General features: G+C 41.6%; 1 protein-coding gene across 3 annotated transcripts in view; it reads right to left on the reverse strand.

Annotated features, from left to right (window-relative positions):
* Positions 1-26211, reverse strand: part of Pld5 (phospholipase D family member 5) — a 286884-nt gene that overhangs the window by 119116 nt on the left and 141557 nt on the right. For 2 of the 3 annotated variants that reach the window (XM_050142885.1, XM_050142886.1), the window contains exon 3: positions 2052-2220. In XM_050142885.1, the coding sequence (XP_049998842.1) occupies positions 2052-2220 (169 nt within the window). Of the gene's footprint in view, positions 1-2051; positions 2221-26211 lie in introns of those variants that run through there. The other variant, XM_050142887.1, reaches the window with a different exon arrangement.

The raw sequence follows: 26211 nt of genomic DNA on the forward strand, positions 1-26211 counted from the left end.
AAAAAAAAAAAAAAAAAAAAAAAAAAAAAAAAAAAAAAAAAAAAAAAAAAAAAAAAAGAATATGAACTGAGAATGTGGTTCTTCCACAGGAGAATACTTTCCAGGCATGCATGAGGCCCTGGGCTCCATTCCCAGCACAATACAGCTTATGAGCTGAGCAGGTTGGGGAATTACTTATTGTAGCTTGTCATGGTGGCACATGACTTGAATTCCAGCATTTGGTACACAGAGGCAGAGGGACCTCAGTGAATTCAAGGCCAGTCTGATCTGCAGAGCAAGTTCCAGGACAGCCAGGGCTACCTAGAGAGATCCTGTTTCTAAGCAAACAAACAAAACACAAATGAACAAACAAAATAGGCACAACTAGATCCTAGAACACATTCCTGCTTCTAAGGTTGTAAAACTCAAGCTATGTGCTACGCTGGATCTGGCCTCACACGGACTAATGACGGGTGTGCCCTCCTTTCCTTTTGAACACAAGTACCTATGATCACCTCATCCCTGCCTTAACACAGCGTGTTGGAGTGTCATGAGGACACATGAACAGTCTTTTAAGCCCATGTGTTTCCAAAGCAAGAGAAGCTCCCATGTAGGTCCAGGCAGTGCGCCTTTCACGCCATGGGTTCGATTGCATTTCGAGGAATGCAAGAATTTGTACTTTGCATGTGGAAAAGAATGACTTGCTGTGGTCAGAAAGTGGTCTCTGGTATATCATTTCCAAAGATGGCAACCAACTGGTCCACTCAGTTCTTGGATGTGTCTCCGCTCATCTTGTGTCTGTATGACTTGTTTAAGCCAATGAATAATGAACACAGTTATCTGGAATGCCAGGCTCCAGGTTAACAAGCCTCCGAGCTTCTGTTCTTTTTCTTATATGGATCCAACCACAATATAGAGAACTGAAGTCCATTTACAGACTTCTAAGAGAGACCAGTGAGCGAGCCAGCCTCTCCACACATTTCATCGCTCCAGTTGAGATGCTGACTATATTCCATTCATCCTGGATCCCCTGGTCCTGGTAATCTATCCCCCAGTAACTACATAAATTACTGGCTGTGAAACCCTACCCCAAACCAGAAATAAGTAGATGATCTTTGTTTTCCCAGTCACCAAATTGTGGGTGACAGATAATGCAACAAAACCCGAAACACACGCTTAAATGGTCGAAGTAGGGAACACAGTGTAATTTAATAAATTTACTCAAAGATTTTAGTATGACCATTGTAATTTTGGTTTCTACTTATTTTCTGATAACTATTGCTTAAAAATAATCAGAGTGGTATAATTTGATGAATAACAGATTTCAGGACAGCAATACACAGTGATGGTAAGTTCTGCCAACATGATTTATATCCCAAGCAACAAAACTAATTTGACCCATGATCCCTGATAAATAAAGGATATTTAAATATAGGCTGATGGTCATATACATGGATAGGAGCTCAACGCAAACCACGATGGTTTTACCAATTATAAATAAAAAGATATTAAAAATTACAAGGATCTTTTCCATTTTTACTTCAGACTATTTAATTCAGAAATTATCTTTTTCTTATCTACCCAAAATGACAGAGTCAAAAATATACAATGGTCCTGGGAAGTTTGACTTCACTATTTAAAAAAGTTAACTCAGAGGCCTTGACGGGGAATTATATGACATACTTTGAGCAAATACATGTCTCAGCAGGCAGATAGATGTGTAAGCCTATATACTACATGTAGCAGAATTCTAGGCTGTGTGTTGAAAGGTGCTAGTTATGTGGGTTGGTATCCTCAAACCCATGCTGTTTGGCAGCACTGTACAGAGAGTCTCTTGTAGACAAAGATGAAACATGATTTTGCCCTGAGAAAAACTGGAGTACTTATAGTTACTGAATGATACATGGTTAGCAATGGAACATCTGTCCAAATGTATAAACACATAACTGTTCATGATCTCCGGGGGAAGGTGAAGTTTGAAAGCTGAGCTGCTCTGGTCGCGGGGAGAGTAAAGGCAGCAAGGAGTGTAAAATGCACATAAAACCATCACAGTCATAGAGGATGTGGCTTACCTGACATGCTGATGGGTGGGTGTGGTTAAGGTCCCAATGGGAAGACACTATGTCAACTGATTTCTTGGCCATGTTGAGTAAGTTCATCCAGCCGTGGAAAAGTGGCAGGTGAAATGGGGCATCTTCAGAGTAGTTAAGGCCTTCAGGAATGTTCTCCACAAGGGCGATTCTTAGAAAAGGTTTCAAAAGACAAACAAGCAAAAGCTAGTTAGATTTGAAGCCATTGGTATTTCTTCACACATGCATACAGAGAAACATGAAGAGTGTTCCTTCAGTTTTCTGATTATATTTTTTCTAGCAATTTATGTTTGTCTACCAAAGGCCTCTCTCATATTCCCTGCCCTAACCTGGGGTGTTTTGAAAATTGATGCTGTTTCTCCTTAGCACTCACTCATATCTCAGAAAAATCTAGTATAGCCACTGATGTTGTTTTAAATTAACCTTGAAAATGAAAATATACCAAGGTTTCCTATATAAGTATTTTCTTCAGAAAAATATTCCTAATGTTTCTCCTGGAACAACCCAATTTTTTAATAAGATATTACTTCCGGAATCTGTTTGAGAGCATGAATTACAATTTTCATATCTGCAGTGTCCTATACAATGATGGATATATATTGGAATATATGTAGTTATTATGGTTTAACACTTCTGTGGGTTCTTCCAAGCTCAAAGAGAAAAGCAACACTGAGAAGAAAGTTATAAACTTCCTGGCTCAGGCTTCACTGAAGTCAGAGATAAAGAATATGTAAAATGATGGTAATAACCACAGCTTAGACAAATGCCAATCAACAGCAACCAAGCAATCTTTCTACTTTCATATTTTTAATATAATGGGAACATGGCTACCGTGGGCACTTGTGTTTGACATTGCCATTCAAACTACTTTTCCCACTACTGATTTAGATGGCAAATAGTTTTGTTTCTGTTGTTTATTTTTGAGATTGCATTTTAATAACTATTTTCCCTTCCCTTTCCTTCCTCCAAACCCTCTCACATAGCCCTCCCCACTCTCCTTTAATTCACAGTCCCCTTTTTCATTGTAATTGCAGACACATAGCATCTTAATGAAAGGATGAATAATTTGTTTCTAGTTTACTAAATGCATATTCTTCTATAAATGGAGAAATCTGCAACCTCATGAAATCATGTGTCAAATGTTTCCAGAACAATGATCTGTCTTATTCACGGTTGAATAGTCAGAGACAGGTGCACAGTTGGGGGCCGGGATGGAGCTCAGTGGTGGATCATGTACTTGTTGTGTATGAGGCCATGGGTTTGATTTGAGCATCACACACACACACACACACACACACACACACACACGCATACACGTATGCACTCCTTTACCACACAACCAGACTCAATAAATAATTATCAAATGATAATTTTTAGTTTTCAATACATCATTCATCATTTCTTAGTAAAAATTTTAACTGCTATTCTTTTTGAGACTTTATTTATCCATATTAAGAAATAAAAGAATGTTGCTAACAAAATGGTCTTGTATAGTTGATGAAACTAGACTATCGGAGCTAGACTGAGGTTTGGGTATGTGGCCTAAGACGTACTCAGTGTTGAAGTGCAATCATTCTACTTCTACCTATGAATTCACTAATGCTTGTTGATTTCCAAATAGGGAAGGACAGTCAAGTCATACATGGAACATAGAAGTGACTAAAAGTTCTTCTTGCCTCCCAGAAACTTAAGATCTAGTGTTCCAGACACCCTGACTTCAATAGGAGGCACACTGCAGCGAGAGACAAGACATGGGCAAAATGGTTGATTGGAACTTGGGCAGAGAGGAAAACTAATTCTGGTTAGGGACATCTGGAACTGGAGGAGGCTGGACTTGGCATGAATCTGAGGCACAGGAGCTGGGCAGAGTAAGCCAGATGAAGATGTTCAGGGGCAAGGGAAAGGTTTGGTATATCTGGACACTTGTGAGTTGGTGAGCCCAGAAGCAAGTGAGGTAGGAGAGCGGGAGAGCAGAATAAATTTAAGGGCTCTGTCCAATTTCAACTTCTTTTCTAGAAGCTCCCCACAGCCTTAGGTTACTCCCTCCCCCACAAACAGAATGGGCACATTTCTCCACTCTGCCTGCTGCTTGGCAGCACCACAGGACTCAGATACTTGGTTTGAGGTTTTCAACCACAGTTGCACTTTTTCTTCTTTCCTGTTCTTCCCTCTGGACTCTGACACAGCAAGTGCACCTTCCACGTCCCAATTCCTATACCGGCCATTGAATGACCGTAATAAACCTTCTAATTTCCCATTTAAACATCATTTCTCTTTAGGCTTTCTTATTTCCACAACATGGGTGACTTTTCCTTTTCTTCAGTCCTCATGGTGAATGGTTCTTCCCCCGCCATCCTGCACATCACTCTAAAAACAATCCCATGTCCAAGGCTGTGTTCCTGGATGATGATGATTTGTGTGTGTGTGTGTGTGTGTGTGTGTGTGTGTGTGTGTGTGTGTGTATGAAGCAAGGAACACCCTCCAGGCTTTAACATGGTCTAGGCTTGCACCCCCAGTACATACTGCACATAAGGTGCCCAAAGAATCCGTGTACTTCTTTCACTAAAATCTGAACTGTAAAGATGGGGATTAAGTCAGTTAAAGACAACAAGGAACTTGAAAAGGAGGTAAAATGGGACTTGACATGGTTGTGAGGTAGAAAAGATGAAGAGAAAATCTCCCTAAAGTCTGATGTAAAAGAAATGCCTGTTTTTCTGGTTGGTGGGACGTAAAACAGAGGAGACGATTCAGAGGGGACCACTGAGGAAGGAAGCCAAGCCGGGGCCCAGGAGAAATGAGTGTTTGGGAAGTGTAGGGGAGAGAGGGTTAAATGTTATCTACTCCCAAACGCACAGAGGCAGTAGACAGTGGCTAAGGGTAGATATTTAATTCCAACCGCATGTGAAGCCCGGTTATCTGTTAGTGGAAGCTGGACACAGCGGGAATAAATGACTCTAGAGCATAAGCAGTTTCAGCTCCCTGACAAACAGTGCACACATCTCAAAACCTCCCAGCAAACGCTAAAGCCTCCCCCATCAAACTGAAGATGCGAATGAAGGTGATAGAGTGATGGTACCACTGTAGACTGCCCCATGCCAAGCCACTCTTTCTACGGTGCCCGGTGGCCTCTACTGGGCATATAAATGAGTCAGGATATTTCATCTCCTGTGGAAACCACGGCGTTTTTCTCTTTGAATCTTCAGATAGAATTCATGGCTAATCTATGAACTTGGATTTTGACATTTTTTATTTTCCTTAATCTTTGATTAAAATTTAGCATTCCCTTCATGTATGAACACAGGGAACAAATCAGAGAAATTTTAGCAGAATCTTTTATTTGGACAGTATTAAGAATTTTCATAACTTTAAATCCCTGCACTGGGAAGCAGAATCAATTGGACCTATGAGTTCAAGGGCAGAGAGAGCTGTATATCAAGAGCCTGTCTAAATTTTTATTTTAGTTATTCATTTTTTATATCTGTTTTTTCCCCTATTTCCCACAAAAGAAGGGCAGAGAGATTGGAAGAAGCAGAGGGAGTGGATTTCTGCAGGAAAACATCGTTGCTGGCTATGGCAGTGCAGTTATACACAGGCACTCACAAAGACTGGGACTACGCTCACAAGACCCACACCAGATCAGACCAGTCAAAACCCCAGCAGGATGAGGGAGGTCTCTGGAGTTCACCACTAGCTGAGAGAGCCATAGGAAGTTGATGGCCAATGAGAGAACAAGGTCACTTTTCTTTAGGGATGCAGGTCTTGAGACACTATTCCCCACGCTCTAGTAACTGATTCCGCAACTGTGAGCATGCAGAAAACTCTAAATAGACTTGGTGGGTTCCAAATTAGATGGGAGGGGAGAAGATGATGTTGAAGGAAGAGAGAGAGAAGTTGAAGTTGAAAGGAAAATGTGGGTGGGGGACAGGGGAGGATTTGGAAAGGAAAGAAAAAGGAATTGGGGGTGGTGACCTGGATACAAACACACTATATGCATGTATAAACATTAAATAATTTAAAAATAATTTTCATTTTTTTGAGACCATGATGTCATGCACATTATGCTTCACAGTGCAAGAATAAGGAATATGTATGATGAGTGGCCCATCGCATTTCACAAGAAAGCACAGCTTTCTGAGGTGACTGTCTACTGTATTTTCTCCAATGTTTCCATGTGAAAAGTCCTCAGCCTTCTCAATATCAGGGCTGCTCACATTGAGACTCCTGGGAAGTTGCTAAATCTGTACCTTTAATAATATGGAGCCTTAGCTGGGTGGTGTTGGTGCATGCCTTTAATCCCAGCACTTGGGAGACAGAGGCAGGCAGATCTCTGTGAGTTTGAAGCCACTCTGGTCTACAAGAGCTAGTCCAGGGCATGCACCAAAACAACAGAGAAAATCTGTCTCAAAAAGCAATAATAATAATAATAATAATAATAATAATAATAATATAACAACAATATTAATATGGAGCCTTATTTGTCATGGTCAATGGGGAGAAAACAGATACTGTAAATTCAAGAACAATAGACCAGTAAATTCTAGATTAGACCACTATGTCCCATGAACTTCCCAAAGGCAGTTTGTCCTGACAACATGGCAACCTCACATTACTCTCAGGGTAATACAGATATTGAACCTGTAGCATTCAGATGTGAAAACAGGGTCACATTTGTATCTCCCATTTAGGAAAAAACAAACAATAACAAAACAAACAACAACAAAAAGAAGCTGGTACTAGTCCTGACCTGAGGGAGAGATCATTTATGACTGAAATGTTAAAATTTAATTCTCTAAAAATGTCAATTTTTAACTCACCTATAGATAATTTACGTCTGAACAACATTAATGATTTGTGATACCATCTCTAGCATGAGGGTGCTGTGTTCCAGGAAGTAAAGATGCACCCCTATTTGTTAGACTGTCCTGGCACCATACCTACAGTGTACCATGTCTCAGGGCTTTAGCCAATAAGGGCCTTTAAGGATGGCAGGCTCTGAAGAACAAGTCAAGCATGTGATGCAGATGGCCATTCCTTTGTCATACCTTGAATTATCTCCTGCACAAGTATCAAAGATGACACATGCAAGGATCCTTAAAAAGTAGTGGAAGGGGGAAAGAAGAGGGGGGGAGGAAAAGGAGGTGGGGAGGAAGAAGAGGTGGGGAGGAAGGAGAGGTGGAGGAGGAAGAAGAGGTGGAGAGGAAGAAGAGGTGGGGGAGGAAGGAGAGATGGAGGAGGAAGAAGAGGTGGGGAGGATAATTACTAGTGGGATTGTCACTGAGACACAGCAACTCATATTAGGTAAGTAAGATCAAAGGTTATGACATGCAAAAAATGTCATAATGAAGCCCAACAATTTTTAGAATTAATATACACTACCAAAAGAAAAGAAAAGATTGTGTCTTGTCCACAGACACAATCATGGAAAGTTGTCTTTCAGTCAGTTTCTGGAGATTTTATAATGGACCAAATAAATCAGTCATTTAAGTAATTAACTAAAGGATTACAATAGAGGATCTAAAGAAGAACCTGGAGTCAACTGAGTAACTAAAAAAAATAGCAGCAACCAGGAAACATGATAAAGCCAGGAGAAAGCTGTTAGCAAAGAGAGTATCCTCCTGGCTGGAAGACTGGGATGTGGGTGAAGATTTAGGACTGAGTTAAAATTCACAGGAAGTCATTTGATTACCAGAAATCAACGTGCTCATGTCCTGTTACACACTTTGATGTGCACAGAATAACTTTGTGCCCATCCGCAATTGTAACCACTCAAAATTCTTCACATGTTTGAAAATGTTTATCTATGTCCATCTACATCCGGGAACTTGCATCACGGCAATACACCCAGTGAAAAGAGATACGTGATTCTTCTCAGCTACAGACATATCGAAAGAAAAGATTTTGGTGGCGGACTGTATATGTCGTATACATGAATAAAGATGTTTTAAATTTTAAAATGGGTTGAGCATGGTGGCGCATGCCTACAACCTAGTACTTACGGGGCAGGGGATGATGGGGGGGGGGGTCAAAGTCATCTTGTGCTGTATACTGAGACTACTATCTTCAAAAATAAGGAAAAAAAGAGAAAAAAGTTTAAAAGCAAAAACTTAACACAGTGACAGATACTGTCAAGAGCTCCTAAGTTGACATCACTGCTTTGGAACTGTGGGAACAATCCCAGCTTGTCATTTCAGGAGTATGTATTGCAAGACCACATTTCCACATCAGAAGGTCATTTCTGAAACATATCTTAACAACCTTATCTCAGTCTTATTGGATTTACTCACAATAATTTGTGTTTAATTTATGAATCTGACGGCAACGATCTACAGACTTGACAGACTTATCGCTGGGTTCCAGGCATGGCAAGGGTTAAGAAGCTCCCCTTAGATAGATGAACCTTTTGGTCATTGATCACTGATGACCTCTGATCCCCTTTTCTTTATTTCACACAGCTTTAATTTTCTTAATGTCTGAGCAATGGGAGAGATTTTCAGGAGGATTGGGTCAAAGCTAAATATGGTAATGCCTAATTGCTTTGGTCAGTAGAGAAAGTGAGACAAGAGAAAGACAGGAAGAAAGTTCTGGAGAGAAATGAAGAGAGGAACAGTCAAGATTTCCCAGAAATCCAGAAAAACCAACATTATTGTTACTTTTAATGACTATCAAATCATCAGTTTGGAGTAAAAGTATAAGTGGAGAAGGCACTCAAAGTGGAGGGATCAAGCTTTGATTAAGTAATGAATTCCAGGGGATGAACCCCCAAATAGTGATCAGAATTCTTTGGTTCTGTACCTGAAGGTCTTTATTGTTTCCTCTGCATTTGCTTAAGATTCCCAGCGAGGAAAGGTGCTTGGAAATCAGCTTTGAAGTGATTTGACTTATTGCCGTGACCTATTATTTTATTTCCTTTTACAACCAACAGCTGGCTACTCTCCAGGGACCCTTGCTAATTAGTCTACACTCAGAACTCATTTGCATGCCATTACCACCCAGCTAGATTCCCCAAAGGAGAGAGAGAAGTAGGCAGAGCTCATTAAAATGCACCTGTGGGCAAATCCCGGCCATAGCTGCTCCATCTCTAGGAGAATTCAGCCCAAGGCCACAGCACCTTCTGACACCAAAGAACAGGGAAGAAAGGATGAGTGGAATCTTATGTCTCTTTTCATGGTGTCTTAAAATAAACTATGGATGATGTGAACTGTGGGAGCCAAGGGAGCTAGAAGTAACAGATGTAAGAAAGACTATTTACCTTCTATTACCTTGGAAATACATTTAAAATGGATTTCACTTAGTGATAGTACGTATTTATTCTCCAAACTTAGTGTGATCAGTAACATTTTAAAACTAGGAACTAAGACTGTACAATCTTGTGTGTGTGTGTGTATCAAGCAAGGAACATGCTCCATTGGTCCAGGTTTGCACCCCAGTACCTGTACAAAGCAGTTGTTAGCTTTAACAGGTGTTCTATGTGTGAGTTTGAGCTTTGGCATCTTCTTGAGAGGAGAACTCATTGTGATGACCAAGCTAGATTTGAACTTTCCATCCTCTTGACTCAACCATCTCCAGAATCGGGGTAATAGTTATAGGCTTCCATGCCTGTTCTGAAAGTCAAGTTTTCTAAATAACCAAAAATACAAGATAAGACATTAATATGGCCTAGTTGTCTAATACCCAACTTTCCTTGTTCCAACAACATCCTTTGTCCTGTTTTTTTTTTTTTTAATTTCATTGGTATACTAACTTGCCACGTCTTTTTTCTCTGTTAGCCATGGAGAGTCTTTGCTTGTTTGTTTTCTTGTTTCCTTTGTGTTTTTAACAAAAAACCCAGGATAGCCAAAACAATGTTTATTTTTTTTAAAAATAGCATCTCACTAAGTAACCCAGCCTAGCCTCCAATTCATGGTCATCCTGCCTCAGCCTCCTGAGTGTCAGGTTGGTTACGTGTCCTGGCTTAAATTGACGTTCAAAGAGAGCAGCTGCAGAGAGCTTGCATTGAGCTCCAGTTGGTGACTGCAGATCCTTCCTGCACAACTGGTGAGTTGGACAGATAACACCTAGGATTGTTTTAAGTGAAGAGCAACTATGAGGGTGGGTGCTGCTGTTACTTTAGGGAGTGGCCCTATGCCTGCCAAGCACTGTAATTGTAGCCAGTATTCTCTGCAGATTAGAGGTGGAAAGTACTTGTGTTAGTCAGGGCTCTCTCTCTCTATCTATCTATCAGTCTGATTATCATCTATCTATCCATCTATCTATTTATCTTCTCTTTCTCTCTATATAAACTAGAATCATATAAACCAGAATAAGCCAGAATTCTGATGAGTAGGCTCTAATGGCAGAGAAGATATGGACTTGCTAACAAGAGCAAGAGTAAGCAAAAAGAGAGCTAGCTTCTTTCCATGTTCTTTATACAGGCTGCCAGCAGAAGGTGTGGTCCAGATAAAAGGTGGATCTTCCCACCTCAAAGATCCAGATTAGAAATGGGTTTTCCCATTTCAAATGATTTAAGAAAAAAAAAACCTCACACGTGTGTCCAGCCATATTTCTTAGTATGGAGAGTTTTATTTAGATGATATTGGGAGGGTAGAAGGTGAGGATAGAGAGAGAGAGAGAGAGAGAAAGAGAGAGAGAGAGAGAGAGAGAGAGAGAGAGAGAGAGAGAGGAAGAAGAAAAAGAAGGAAGAGGAGGAAGAGGAGAGGAGATGGGAGAGAGGGACAGAGAGCTGCCTCTCCAGCCATTTGGGTTTTAGTTAATTCCAGATATAGTTCCCTTGGCAACCAGGAATAACCATCACAACACTTCTGAGGGCACTGGAACTTCCCTTAGATGAAGACGGAATGGACACCACGGCCACACGTCATCTGGCTATTGAGAATGTGACAGATCCAGGCTTCCCTCAGCAGAGCCTGAGGTTCTGTATATTTATTTGATGGCACCCAAGGTGTTTGCTCTAGGTGGAGTTCATGGAGGGGTGAGTATGGCAGACTGATGCCGAGGCTCCTGCTTTCATGGAGCCATGGCTTGGACTAAACTGCTGACCTTGTATGGAGATGAAGGGAAGGAAGGAAGATGTGAATGAGTGGCTTCATCCCTGAGACCCCCCTGTTCCACCTAGTCCACCCTGACAATCCACAGCAACCTGGAAATCTACCAGGACAGGAAGGCATATTTTATTTTTCTTGGTTTAGTATCTCCACATACTGGAGCAAGAGGAAATGAAAATTAACAGAAAAGTGGGGAGGGCAAGAAGCTTAGCAAGAGGCCAGTTAGAAGGTACTACAGGGCAGGGATGTAGCCCAGTGGTACAATCCATGTTTAACACACATGAGGCACCAGCTTCAATTCCTAGTGGGAGAGGAAGAGAAAGAGGAGGAGAGGGTGGGGCGAAACAGTCACGGCTAGGACTAGGATGAAATGTTAGGAGCTTGAGTTCTGGAGAGAGAGACAAAGAGGAAGATGTGGAACAGTTTAAAGGTAAGGACCCCTAATCTCTATGTTGGGGCATCTATAAATTTGATTTCTAGCTGGACTTACTTATTTTAAAATGAGTTCTAAACAGACAACTTTCGTATTCAAGTTGTCTCTGGTTTAAATTAAGCTTTGGGGACTTTTTAGTTTATTGAGGGTCAGTTATCACTACTGTCTGCTTATGAAGTAAGGGCTGGGAATCAGGCAGAGGGGCTGACAAGGGTTTCTTAACACTTTCTTATTGGTTCTTGTTGGTCTTCCCGTGGTAGGGATGGAACCCAGGACTTGTGCCTTGTGTTTGCTACCAGGGAGCAACTTGCCAGCCCTGATACCAACTCTTACTCAACAGCCAGGAAGCAATTAAGCTTTTCTCTGTCATCACTGGACGGTGGTAGGCTAGTCTTTCGCCAAGTACCCTACATCTTTTTCCACTTTCTCCCGCTTGTCCCAGATGCTGAATCCTAGCAGCTCCCAGAATTCAAAGCCACCTTAGTAAGTCATATTATTTGGCAAATTCTTCTTTGCCCCGCACCAAGAGTTGTGTTGCCCTGATTTGTGCCTCATTGATACTGGATACAGGAGTAGGTGACTGTAGACCTCCACGGAGTCCAACCCCTTGCTTAGATACATTCTCTGTGCCTTGAGAAGACTCCTCAAAGCCTTGAGAAAACTAGGATCAGGAAAGCAATCTGAGGAAAATGGCATATTTCTCAGTCAATAGAGTCGCATGCTGCTGGCACTACCTGTAGATGGAAAAGGAGGATTTTGAAAAGTGTGAAACCAGTGGCCCAGTTGGAGTCAGAAACTCGGAAGTCATGAGGTACCCCATGAGCCCCTCAATAGCCTCGCCCTTGGAGACTGTCTTTGCTCAGCATAGAGATGATTTTAGTGGCTGTATTACACATTCAGCACGCGCGACCAGCATCTCCAAACATGTGCCAGCCACAGAGGTTTGAAATAGTCCTTCCAAACGAGTCTTTTTGCAGCGCAAATGTGGCTGAAGCTTCTTCACAGGTGATGAGTGAGAGGGGATGGAATGACTCTGGAATGACTGAACTGCATTGGATGATCAAATAAATTCTCTAGGTTGATTCCCTTTTGTGTCCCCAAGAATGGGAGCACATAAGCCCACATACACGTTTCAATTCCCTTTCCAGTCCTGTGATAAAATACTTTGACAAAAACAACTTGTAGAGGGAAGAGTTTATTTTGTTTACGCTTCTATGTGCCGTTCATGATGAAAGGAAGCCAGGGCAGTTCTTGAGGCAGGAACCACAGAGAAAAGGAATGTTTGGCTCGTTCTCTTGCTCATTCGCAAGCTCCTGTTTAGAGAACTGGTGTTACCCACAGCAGGATAGGTCCTCCTCCACAAATTCACAATCCAGATAGCCCCTCACAGACATGCCCACAGTCCAGATGGATCCAGGCAGTTTGTCGTGTGAGGATTCTCTTCTCAGGTGACTCTAGGCTGTGTCACATCAACAACAATGGCTAACCGGGATGATGTACTAAATGAGTTCCTATCAACTTTGTATGCAGAATCTTAGCAAGTAAATATAAACTTGAACGGAACCTAACATTATCTGATTTTTTTAAAACAAATCAATTAAAAAATAAATTCAAATGGCTTGTTGTATTACACTGACTTATTAAATGTTTTAATGAGAAAGAGATTTTTTTTTTTCTCCTTGAGATTCAGTCTCTAGACCAGGTTGCCTTGTTAAGTAGCTGTTACTGAAGGTGACCTTGAACTTCTGTCCTTCCCACCTTTTCTGGGATTCTCTCCAGAAAGCTGGGACTACAGGCCTACATCACCATAGTTACAAACAGGGTATTTTTGTTTTTTAATAATAAAGACAATTTCTCTACTTTATTCTTCAGGGTCAAAAAAAAAAAAACCTCTATATATGCAGGAAGCTTTGCATGCATAGGTTAGCTAGACTCAAATGCTACAGATGGTCTTCAGGATAAAGCAAACCCACTCCTTGTGGCTGCATGCCCAAGATCTCTAACTTGGGGTGGGCCATTAATAGCAGACGTTTTCTGCAACTGAAGAACTCTCCGCACACACATTCAGGAACCCACCAACTCTTTGTGGTCTGATCTTTCAAAGCTTGTAGGATAGTTCAGTGAGATCCTTGTTTTCTTCCTGGACTCATCTTGAAGAAAACAAGACCCCAGAAGAGGTTTCTTCAAGGGCCTCAAACAAAGGCTCCCCACAGCCACAGCACTTCTTTTATACTTTGTTGTCCAGAATCCTAAGCTATGGGAGATGTCACTGAATGCTCCTGAGGGGAAGGGGACCGAGGAATGCCCCCAGAAGCAGAGGTGTAGAGAGGAAGGAGATACAGTGCCCAAAACAGGGAGAGCTCTATTGTCCGCAAGACTCAGCACCAGCACCAGCACCCGGGACAGCCCAGGAGAGAGGAAACTCCCCCAGGCCAGCAAGAATTGAGATGGGGCTCCAGGCTCAGTGCCCCAACTTTGTGGATCCCAGGATTGAAAGGACACAGGGCTATGTAGACAGGTTCTAGTGAGTATGAGCCCCAAGGAAATAGCCCAAGGACTCTAACTGAAAAATCTCTAGGATTTTGTAGAGCCTTGGGCAAGCAGTGCTGAGCCTAAATTCCTAGAGTCCTGGCACGTAGGTGTGTTTAAATCTGATTTTTAAGATGATTGGAATTCCCAGAGCATGGAGGTTTAGGAGCTGAGATTCACAGCTGTGACATAAACGCAGCCCTTGACAGGCAGGTAAGGTGATCCTGAGAGTTACCTCCTGTGCTCCAGCCTGCTCAGTAAGCTATGACAAGGGAACGGTCGGTGATGCAGTCTGTGGCTGCACCTAGCCATGTAGCGCCTTCTGGCAAGGAATCAAAGGTCAACAGAAAACAAAGGTGTCTTCTAGCCAGTGCTGCCTTTAAAATATAATGTATAGCGATCTACCTCTAAGATAAAGGGGAGGCAACAGGACATTTAGATTTATAATTTTGCTTGGGGATGGAGTCTCAATATATGCTCAAGCTGGCCTTGAATTCCTGGGCTCAATGATCCTCCTGCTATTACCTCCCAAGTACTGGGGACTACAAACTGCTGCCACTACACCCAGCAGAATTCATGCTTTTCCCCTATACAAGCCAACTCCACCAGGGAACAAACGGAAAACTCTTATCACCAAAAATAATACATAAATGATAATATAAGCTTGTTTCTTTTTAGTTTTTCAGGCAGGGTCTCATTTTATAGCCCTGACTGGCCCTGAACTCTCATGTCTCTTGCCTTACCTTCCTGAGGGCTGGGACTGCAGAGCTGCTATGATTTATTTTTTAACAGACACAATGCATACACTTGTACACAAACATCTTTTAAAGTACAGGATGCAAGCAGGAAACCCGGGTAAGACTTAATTCCTCCCATGAAACCCTTAAGGTGGCATCCACACACCAACTCCCTTGTCGGGAGGTGGCATTTTCCATTAACTTTTTGATCGAGAAATCACAGTAAGTTTCCCAGAGGATGGATCAGAGGCGCTAAGACGTGTGTGTCTTGGCCAGAACCGCTATTTGCTCTTGTCTCATTATTGGTTTATAGGGCAGAGCTTTGTTAGATGGCTTCTTTGTCTCTGGTGAGAGATTTAAATGTTACCAAAAAGGAGGCCTCCAGGTACCGGCGGAGTGTCTGGTCTCGGTGAAGAATATTAAGTTGGCTCCTTCTCTGTTTTAACTATTTCCGCAGCTTGTAGCACACAAAGCGCCTCACAAGCTTGGTGTGTGTATGTCTGTAAACAGATGATGCTTCAGAAAATGAGCAATATCATGAATGTTAGAAACATTGGGGAAATGACCATAGATGCCATTATAGCCATTTAATTTTAGATAAGATAACGACAGCAACAACAATGATGATGATATTGCTGATAATGCTGATGAGGGTGATGGTGACCATGGTGATAGGAGCTGTCAGTGACTGAGAATGAACACACGTCAGGCACACAATCACATCACTTGTGTGTGATGCAAGGATTAGCAATTCTATTGTCATCTTTTTCTCTTTATCTGATGGGCAGATGAAAACAGGAATGTTGTACATATTAACAGAGTACCAGGTGCTGTTTTCATGCAGGCATAGACTGTGTAATGCTTAAATCAGGTTAACTCTCTCCTCGGGCAATCAGCATTTCTCTGTGGTGAATACATTCTGACTCCTGTCTTCTAGGTTGAAACACTGCTACAGGTAGAGATCCTGCCATGTAAGAGCACATGAGAACTTCCTCTTGCTGAACTGAAGCTTCGTTGCCATTGGTCAGTCTTCCCCACTCTCTGTTCTCCTGCCCTCCCTGGGTCTCTGGTAACCACTGCTCTGTTCTCAACTGCTATGACATCAACTTCAGTTCCTTTAGACTCCACATAAGTGAGATCATGAGGTCTCTCTCTCTCTCTTTTCCCAGACAGGGTTTCTCTGTAGCTTTGGAGCCCGTCCTGGAACTAGCTCTTGTAGACCAGGCTGGCCTCAAACTCACAGAGATCCGCCTGTCTCTGCCTCCTAAGTGCTGGGATTCAAGGCGTGTGCCGCCACCATCCAGTTTGAGGAGGAGCTTCTCTTACTTCATATAGTGAAATAATCCCAAAAACACCTAAGATGTTGCAAGTGACAAGATTTTCTTCTTTCTGTGGCTATATAGTATGCCCCAGTGCATAGGTACCACATGTTGGTTATCTGTTCATCAACTGATAGATGCTTACAGGTTGTTTCCATGTCATGGCGCTGTGCATTGGGTTAAAGCAACTAAAAAATGAATGACTCGGAGTATGTCTCTTCACCACTAGTTTCACCTCCTCAGGCTATGCACACGGAAGTGGGACCACTGGATCACAGTGAGTTGAGATCTCAGCTACTGAGGTGAAAACAATGGGGCTTGGGCAATAGTGCAATGGATGCAGACCAAAGTCATAATCACAGAACCGGGTTTCCGAGAGCATTCTGTACGGTGCCAAAGTCTCCCTTATTTACTATTTCACCCTTGATGTCCTCTGTGTTGTTTGTATGTACATTACTATGTTGGGTAGCATGTAAAGGCAGCCCAGTGGGGGCTAAGCATGGGCAATGGGGTGGGGATGAGCAAAGAAGGATCTCTGCAAGATCCTTTCCTTTTGTTTCCCTTCTGTTATATGATAAAACATATTACCACTATCAAATATTATCTATACTCCATTAATATATTGATAAATTTTTAATGCTGGAAGTAGTATATTAATTAGCAAATTCCAGCAACAACAGCTGTTATCAATCTTTCAAAAGACTATTCAATGTTCTCAGGGGTATAATTTCTCTCCTTAATGTCTCTATGGATTTTAAGACATTTTAAAACTTATGAACTCTATTACACAATATGATGGAGTTATTATGTTAGCATAGACATAGGAAAAATTAACATCCAAGTACCTTCGATGAAGTTTCTTATAAATATGTAAATATTTTAAATAATGAGCAATAAACCTTTCATTCATATTCACATTATAATTAAATTTTTAATTTAAGTAGCATCCTAGAAGCTATAAATTTTGACTCCTGATTCACTTCCAATCACCTTCTAATTTATATTTGCTCTCATTACAACAAGACTATGAAAAATTTCAATCTTATAATTCTCTAATCTTGGAAATTTAAAGATTCATAAGGCAAAATTAGAATCTGTGTAGAAGATATTGACTCTGAGCTTGCAGTCACAGGAGCCTGACTCCGGACAAGAGTCGGTCTCCCACTTCAACTGCAGTTTTACCCAGCTGTCCTGTCATGAGGGTACAGCAGACCTCTGTGACATCCTTTCTGTGTAATAGAAAAATGTCAAGAATTATAAATAATAATGCAAATATTATTCATTTCTAAATTCATAAGATTAGTTAAACTCATTAGTTATAGCTAGATAAGATGCATGTATATAACATATATGTATATTGTATTTATATATTGTAGTTACTACATATAATGAAAACACATAAATACTGATGGTAGGTCTCTAGGTTTCATTGTTAAATGAAAAGAAGACATTAATTCCTTTTTTAAACTTTTTAAGACAGGGTCTTAACTGTGTAGGCCAGGCTGGCCTCAGACGCTAGTCCCAGCTAAACAGCTTAAGCTTTTCAAGCCGTTCCTACTGGGAGCAGCTCATCCAATGTGTCATTTTAAACTGTTCAGTCGCTTTTAAAGGCATTCCTTTATCTTTACACTATAGGGAAATAACAGTATCTTGATCAGGCAAAAGAGAAAGAAACAAAAAGAAAATGGTCCCTATTCTTGCCTACCCAGCCATAACCACCACCGAACAATCAGGTATCCTCTTCCAAATTTGTTACTTTAGACTTTAGAGAATTGTGGGTGAAGAGAGGCAAGGGAATTAGATAAGGTTATAGCATGAGGCAAGAATTAGGGACACTAAAAGCCTGATGAGAATCAAGAGAAAACAAGAAGGCAGGACCACATTTAGCAAACAGAATCTCACCTAAGGGTACAGGTGCATTAGGAGGAGGAGGCTATGGAGAATGTTTGGCAGCATCTTTCCTCCAGGCTTGGTTATAGGAGCTGCCCCCTGTGTATGCATCATCCCCTCCCTGATTCCCTATTAAAATTCTATCAGTTATTTCAGAAACACAACCTCAAAATAATTTATTACTGAGTCAATGAGTAGTTCTTTATGTGAAACTTTAGGGCCAAACGTCTTTACCATGCCTACGCTGCAAACAAAATTCCTCAGTGGACTCTAAGGCAGCACCTTAGGGTGAGACACATCCATGTCTGTGTTAGGTAATGAAATCATTCACACTTTGCAAGATAAATAAAATCCCAAGTAAGTAGCCAATTGCTGTTTTAAATTTGTGCCATCATAAATTAATTTTTATTGTGTATGCTTAGTATGTGTGTATGTATGTAAGTATGTGTGTGCATGTGTATGTATGTGTGTGAATGTATGTATGTATTTATGTAGCATGTGTGTGTGTGTATCTGAGGGACATGAGCAGTATGGTTTGAGGAAAAGTAGAAAGAATCACTTCTCTCCTCCCATGTGGGTACTGGGGAATCTAACTCCACTTCTAAGGCTTGGCAGCAAGAGCCTTTCTCCTATCCACTGAACTATCCTGCCAGCCTTTCTTTTGATTGTTAGAACTATAGGTAATGGACTGTGTTCTCATGCAACCAAGCGCCATCCACAGAAGGGAGTGAAGACAAATTCTCCAGCATTTCAAGGTAGAGCAGCTGCTGTACTTCAATGGTCAAGCGTGACTTACACAGTAAAGGAGATCCTGCTGCACCCACAGCAGTTTCTGATTGTTTCCTAACCACTTTCCAGGACCCATTGCTATGGCTGCCCAAGGGCCACACCCTGAGAAGCACTGGTTAGAAGCCTAACCTGGAACTTCGGGGCCTTGTGCTTGTGTCCACCATTTGTTACCCGTTGATTCCAGAAATTACATAACCATTCCCGGTGCTGGCGATCTTATTGAGGACCCTTGTGTGTGCCCGTTCATTTTCCATTTTTTTAAAAATCTAAAATAAAGTTTTTCACGCAGTATATGTCTCTATTGCCCTTCCCAATGCTGACACTTGGCTAATCCATGTCGGTACTCTCTCTTGCTATGGTGCGTCCATTATCCGCAGAGTGCACACTACTGGATGTGCAGGGTTTGCCAAACTTCATGCTCTCCCAAATCGCACTTGTTTCCAGGTTTTCAGAGCAGTGTCTCTCCTCATCACTCACCTAATTTCTACAGAATTTTCTTTATTGGTGATGTGTAAACCCTGCACATAAACATATGTCTTATCTTTCACACATGGCTGCTCGGGCTTTATTTTTAACACACTCACTAACATGTGAAAAAAACTAGAAAACTAAGTCACTTTCTTCTCATTTCAGCTTTCAAGATTGCCAGTGTTCATTGTAAGGAGCTGTCATTCCCTATATTCTGGTTAAACAAGAGCCTGCTTCTCTCATTTCCACTGTCTTCTCTCTATCTGTCTCAGAAAGAACAAATACATTGAATTACTTTGCAAAAGACATGCACTACCTTTATAGAGAACATGATTCATTGTTTTTGTAGTGGAGGGGACATGGCTAAACCAATGAAGCTAGTGTTAGTGCCAAGACACCGTAGGGCTTGCAAGGTGACAATCACATTGGGGTAGTACAATCCTGGGACAAGATAATTTTGAAATACTTCTTCAGCTATGGTTATCTTCATATTTAGCTATTATCATTAAGAACAAGGGAACATATGAACCTCGAGTTTTTAATTATTCAGTAATTACCCAATAAATCAAGTATGAATTAACTTTATAATTAAACCTATAACTGAGAAATATTCAAGAGCTTGTCAGATATTTTTTTCTTAGAAAAATATTAAGTTCACCCTCCTTCCTACTCTGATTTGGACAGTCATAAAGAGGAGCTTGAATCAAAGCCAGCTGCCTCATCTCAGAATGAAAAATGTTTTACTTTTAAGATTTTATCCCATTCGTTTTTCAACTTCATGAAGTAAGAACCACATTCTGTGTTAAGCTCTGCTTCTGGGGATAATCTTATGAAGTGGGTCAGAAGGTAGTTAAATAAGAAATAGACTCATTGCTAAGAACCTCATTAAAAAAGAAAAAAAAAACCTTGGCAGTGTTCCATGTTCAGAATAAACTATTCTCTATTCCAGGGAAATCACAAGATATTTTTGAGAAAAGTGCCAAAGAAGTGCACAGAGAGTGCAGCATCTGATGACCTGACCAGGATGTCGCCCTGCTGCTTTGGATGGAGGCTCAGGGAATATTCACTCTCAATCAATGTTTCTGCGTACTATGGCTAAAGAGAACAAGGATTTCTGGTCAAGGAGGTATACAAAACTTTGTCCAAGTCAATCATGGCAGCCCACACCTGCGATCCCTGCACTGGGAGGCAACAGAGGGAAGATGAGGGTTTCAAGTCTTGCATCAGCTATGTAGTGAATTTCAAGTCAGCCTGGGTTACAGGAGACCCCAAACCAAACAAGCAATATTTTGCTTATATTAGAGACCTTGTCTGCCACTTAAAGGAGAACTGTGAAATGGTGATTTGGAATATTCTGGAAAAGTGGCTTGCCTAGGAAGAAAAAGAAGAAAAAAAGGAGTAATAGTGGCAATTAGACAGACAAAATGATGTGCCCCAGGACCATGGAGACAAAGAAGAGGTTGGTTGAGTCGGGTGGTGGTGGCCCATGCCTTTAATCCCAGGGCTTTGCATTTTGGTTTGCATAGTACTCTTTGGTATGTTGTGAATTCTCAAGGAGGGTCGTGAGAAGCCTGCCATGGGGAAATGTTAACTTCACTGGTAAACAAACATGTTTTTAAAAGTTGCTGAGGACCACATTTAGGGCTGAGCGTGCAAAGCACACACTAGATCACTGAGTTACACACTCAGCCTCGGATGTTCTTTTTTAATGTGGAATTTGGGGGAAATTGGGCATTCAGAAAATGAATGGAAATCAAAGGATGACAAAAACCATCTTGATGAGCTGAGGCCCCGGGAGGCTGCTGAAGGGCTGACACTGTGAGCTACGGAGTGGCAGGAACCAACTCAAGAAATCCTCAAGAAACCCCCATGGGTGCTGGAGCCCCAAGTCAAATCTCTACGGATTTTGCTTTAAAATCATGAACTAGTAAAATTAAGAAAAATAACATTGGCTAACACTGAATTATTATTTTTTTTATTTGGTAGAAGATGTGGGGGCATCCCACAACTTCAATGGGAATGCCATCCATTTAGCTTGAATCTCATCTTCTTCACCCTAGTGACAAAACAATTTCAGGATAAAACTGGCCTCCTGAAGAGAGGCCAGCTGTCTTTCAGGCAGACTGTATTTGTAATGATAACATACATGTGCAATGATACACATACACGCACATGCATAAGAACATATGTATATATACACCGATGAAAGGACTATGTGTGTTTCCTCACATGCTGCTACACATGGATGTTTGTTGCAAAGACACATATGCAAAGTTAATATTGCACTGATTTGTGGTATTCGCACAGTTAGTGACTGTTTTCCAGGATCAATGAGTCAATTGTGAAACCAGACTGGACAGTAAAGTACGGAGAATGGCTCTCACATGTAACTTGGGGACACTCTGTCTTGACACATTTTAGGCTACATATCCTCACAGGCCCTCTAATGAAAATCAGCTGACATTACAGCCAGCTGACATAAACTCAGCAGTGGAGGGAGCAGGCAGAGCTGAAGGGAAGCCTCAGGACTGGGGCCACAGAAAGACTTCTTCCACTTTCAGAGGCCCTAGAGCTATATTGGGAGAGCTGTCCCAAACACAAGCAGCTGGGATGGATATCACACACAGACAAAAGCTGGACCATGTGCAAGCTCCGGTTTTGGACCTGAGGTGTGTGAACAAGTCATAAATTAAACTGAGATAAGAAGATGGGATGGGATGTTTTAAGGTCTGGCCTTTAGAGACATGGAAATTGAAAAGGCAGATGCTAACATAACAAAAGATTAAAAAAAACACATTGGCACTAGCCTACAGGAAGTTGGTAGCCATATTCAGTCTAGTCTCTCGGGCAGGGCTTCTCATCTCTGGGAGAACCTTGAGGACAATCAAGAAAGATCCCTAGCTCTACCTCCCGAGGGTGAGGCATGAAGCTGAATAACGTGGTCTACAGCTCTAAGACACAGCTGAGGCTCATTTCCTAAAGAGTAGAGAGAAAAAGATCCCCTCACCAGAGATGTTTAAACTGGCTAATCTGCAAATGCCTCAGAGTAGAATAAGATAAATGATTCCATTTACAGACTCTCTTTCCACTATAAACCCTGATGGACTGAACAAGCCGAACGATGATCTGCTTATCAAAGTGTCAGGGGCAGTGAAGTGCCATGCAGAGTAGCGTGATTATGTGTTCTCAGGACAGACGTCAGCGTCACAAAGACCCGGAGGACCACAGCTGTCATTCAGACCTGACTTGTCACCCAAGGGTGAGGACATTTCGGTCCTCAGCCTGTGGCTACTGGGAGTCAGTAGAACCTTTAAGAGATGGGGCCTACTACCACTGGTAGGAAATAAGGTCACTGGGGTCATGCCCTGAAAGGGAATATTGTGGCCCTGCACATTTTCACCCTTGCTCCCTTAATTATAAGATACTGTGAAACTTTGAGCCAAAATAAATCATTTCCTTCTTAGGGGTGCATAGGGGAAACAGGGTTTTGCCACATGATGCAAGATGGGCTTGAATTCATCTGCTTTTTTATCTACTAATCTCTGCTGGGTTCTTCTTTGGCATTCCCTGCTAATCTAAGGTCTCCAGGACAGTGCCGTCTTCCCTGTCTTGCGTGCCTTTTCCCTAGTCCTCTCTTTTCCACTGGACAAAGTTTGGCCTTGTTTGGCCCTTAGTAAATCATTGAATGAACAAAATGTTGGGTAATATCACAGGATACTGTTGTTAATCATTTTTGTTTTTTGATTGCCTCCAGTGTGTATTTGTGCTTGTACATATGTGCACACCAAACTCAAATGATCAGGCTTGGCGGCACACACCAATATGAGATGAGCCAATTTAAAGCCTGTTATTTCTATTTTCAGTGACGAAATGTTTTTCTGTGTAAAAAGAGGCTTGCTTCGTTAAAAATGAAAGAGATGAAAGTGAAAGTACACAGAGAGAAACGAGAAGATGGGAGGATAGGGAAGCTTCAGTTGGCTTTTACTCCAAGAGTCAGACTTCAAGAGTCAAAAGGCCACATGTGGCTTGGGGCAACACAGCTGGTTAATTGTCTCTTTGGTTTCCATCACTGCCCTCCATTGAAGTTAGTGAACTAATGTCATTTGCAAAGGAGACACCTGATCGTCACTTTCCGGTCTATCACCAACCATCCTCCTGAGTGCTGAGATGAGGGCAGAGACAGCCACACTTATGGCTCTGTTCTGCTTTCTCCAGTTCTAATATCTATCAGGTTATTCTGATTGTAAGGGAACACAACAGGTCCTAGTGGCCTTTGCTAGCTGTGCCTGCAGCTTTTCTTGAATTCTCTAAGAGGCTGATCTTGTTTAGAATTCTCCATGTAAACTCTAAAGTCTGTACCCAATAAGAAACCACATCACAGCATTTATTTTGCTTCTAGTGTAACTGAAGGAAAACAACCATTTTAACAAGATTTGGCCTCTTGTAGTCCTTGAACTACTTTATTGAGCTAAGTGTCTAGGATTGGAGGTTGACTAGATGGCCAGATGATTATGGCAAGTGAGGAGGAAGCCATGGACGACTCAAGGAGAAAGAAATAAAGTTAGCAAATGGAGTGTGCTCTGAGACTGGATCCTGGAGAAACACTCTATTTTTAAAGGAAGAGAATGCATATGCTCACAGTCAGACCTTGGAAATCAGGCGCTAAGATCTCCCCACTGCTCTTTGCCCAAGACAGGGTTTTTCTGTGTATCTTTGGAGCTGTCCTAGAACTCACTCTGTAGATCAGGTTGACCTCAAACTCACAAAGATCCACTGCCTCCTCTGCCTTTCGAGTGCTGGGATTAAAGGTGTGTGCCACCAGAGCCCAGAGTGCACTAAGATCTTTATCTTCACCAAACTCATCAAATGGAAAACAAAATTTTGACTGAGGGAGATGAAAACGGAATTCACCCTCTGTTTCCTAACAAAGCAATTTGTTGTAGCTGCGCTACAGGAGGCAGGCCCCAGGACTATTTTTAGGAAAATGGGAGTGCCTCAAAATATAAAAGGAGTACTGAGCCGGGTGGTGGTGGTGCACGCCTTTAATCCCAGCACTCGGGAGGCAGAGGCAGGCGGATCTCTGTGAGTTCGAGACCAGCTTGGTCTACAGAGCTAGTTCCAGGACAGGCTCCAAAGCCACAGAGAAACCCTGTCCCGAAAAACCAAAAAAAAAAACAAAAAAAAAAAAAAAAAAAAAAAAAAAAAAAAAAAAAAAAAAAAAAAAAAAAAAAAAAAAAAAAAGGAGTACTGAGTCCAAATTCATGATATGAGAATAAAGCTAGATAAGTCAGGCTGGGAAAATGAAACGCAAGCCAGCTTCATTATAGCGATCAAAGGCAGAACTGCATTCCAATTACAAAGATAGTTTGCATGCTAAGCAGAAATGATCTCACTTACTTTTAGCTAAACATAAGGTAAGTAGGCTGTGGAGTACATACTTGCACTGATAAAATGTTTATTGTGCAAAAAGACAGAAAATACTCCCTGCCTCTAAACATCCTCCACAAAAATAAGCAGGGGCTCTAGACTCCTGGGTCTAAATGGTTATTTTCTAGTCTGTTGCAGGGTCTGTGTGCACTCCCTATACCCAACAACCTGCAATGAGAGGAAAGCTGAGGTTCAAGCGATGGATGGGCTGATACCACCATGGATAAGAATTTTGAGTCTATGGGTGCTTAAAACAACTCAGGGCTGGGCAAAGAGCTTGCTCAATAGAGTCCTGACTTCACAAACACAAGGACCTGAGTCTGATCCCTAGCATCCACGTAAGAACCTGTAACAGCATCCATGTGTCTTTAACCCCAGCAGTGTGAAGGCAGAAAAGGAAGGATTTTTGTAGCTTGCAGGTCAGGCAGGCTAGCTAAATAAATGAGTTCCGGGTTCAAAGAAAGATCCCGTATCAAAAACATTAAGTGTGACAATGTGGTTAACTAAATCCACTTAAAGCCCGAGAGAGCTTAAAAGGGACTTCTAGACACAAAAGAATAGAGTTAAGCATGGCTTCTTGGTAGCCAGCATTTTGCTTGTAGCATGTTGCAGCTCCTTTAAGAGAGGTCTTCCTGATTCAGTGGTAGCAGAAAAAAAAAAAAGTACAGGTTTCAAATGGTGGCAGCTTGCACGAACTCTGGCACTTTCAGGAGGCTGAGCATTTGAATGGTTTTTGTGGGCCTGTGTGCTTGTATAACCTCTCAGGGTCAGGAGCTGAGATCATGCCCACGGTTCAGCACTTCCTGCCTGGGCAGGCAGGGGAATCAGGTCTACTAAGCTGCACAGGAAGGAGAGCATGGCAGATTCCTGCCACCATACACAGAGATATTTCCAGACTGTGCATTGTGCTGCATGGAAGATTGGCTATTGCTCAGATAAAAAGGGTTTCATGTGCTGCACGCTCCTTCTCGGAGTTAAAGTGGTGAGCTTGGCTCCTACCTGGAGGTCCCAGAGCTGGCGGTGATGGTACTTCAACCATTTTGGAAGGCAGAGAGAGGCAGAACCAGCTGCTGTGACCAAGCTGCTTAACATTTTAAAAGCTCTCTAGGACAGAAAAGGATTACAGATACACAGTAGAACAGATTTAGACATAAAAGACCTCTAAATGAGACACAATGTGTTTTTAAAAAAATGTACATAGGCTTGGGATAAAAAGAAAAGACTATAGAAAGTTATTAAAAAGAAGTAAATAGTTTATTAAAAAATAAAACAAAGTCTTTAAAGAGACAGAGTACAGACAGTTACAGATTAAAGGAATAAAAATAATAAAATAAACATTAAAAAGTAATAGAGTAAAAAAAGCCACGTAAAGATGGAATATACAAAGAGAGTCTGGATTTGTACATTATTGTGTTTTCTTTGAATTTTTTGACTTTGAAGGAGCTAAGTAACATATATATATATGTTGCTTTGGAAAAAAGGTTCTTCTTTTGTTTCGACAGAGGATGA

The sequence above is a fragment of the Alexandromys fortis genome, unplaced genomic scaffold, assembly GCF_014885135.2.
Source record: "Alexandromys fortis isolate MF-2015 unplaced genomic scaffold, M_Fortis_MF-2015_v1.1 scaffold_51, whole genome shotgun sequence".
NCBI lineage: Eukaryota > Metazoa > Chordata > Mammalia > Rodentia > Cricetidae > Alexandromys > Alexandromys fortis.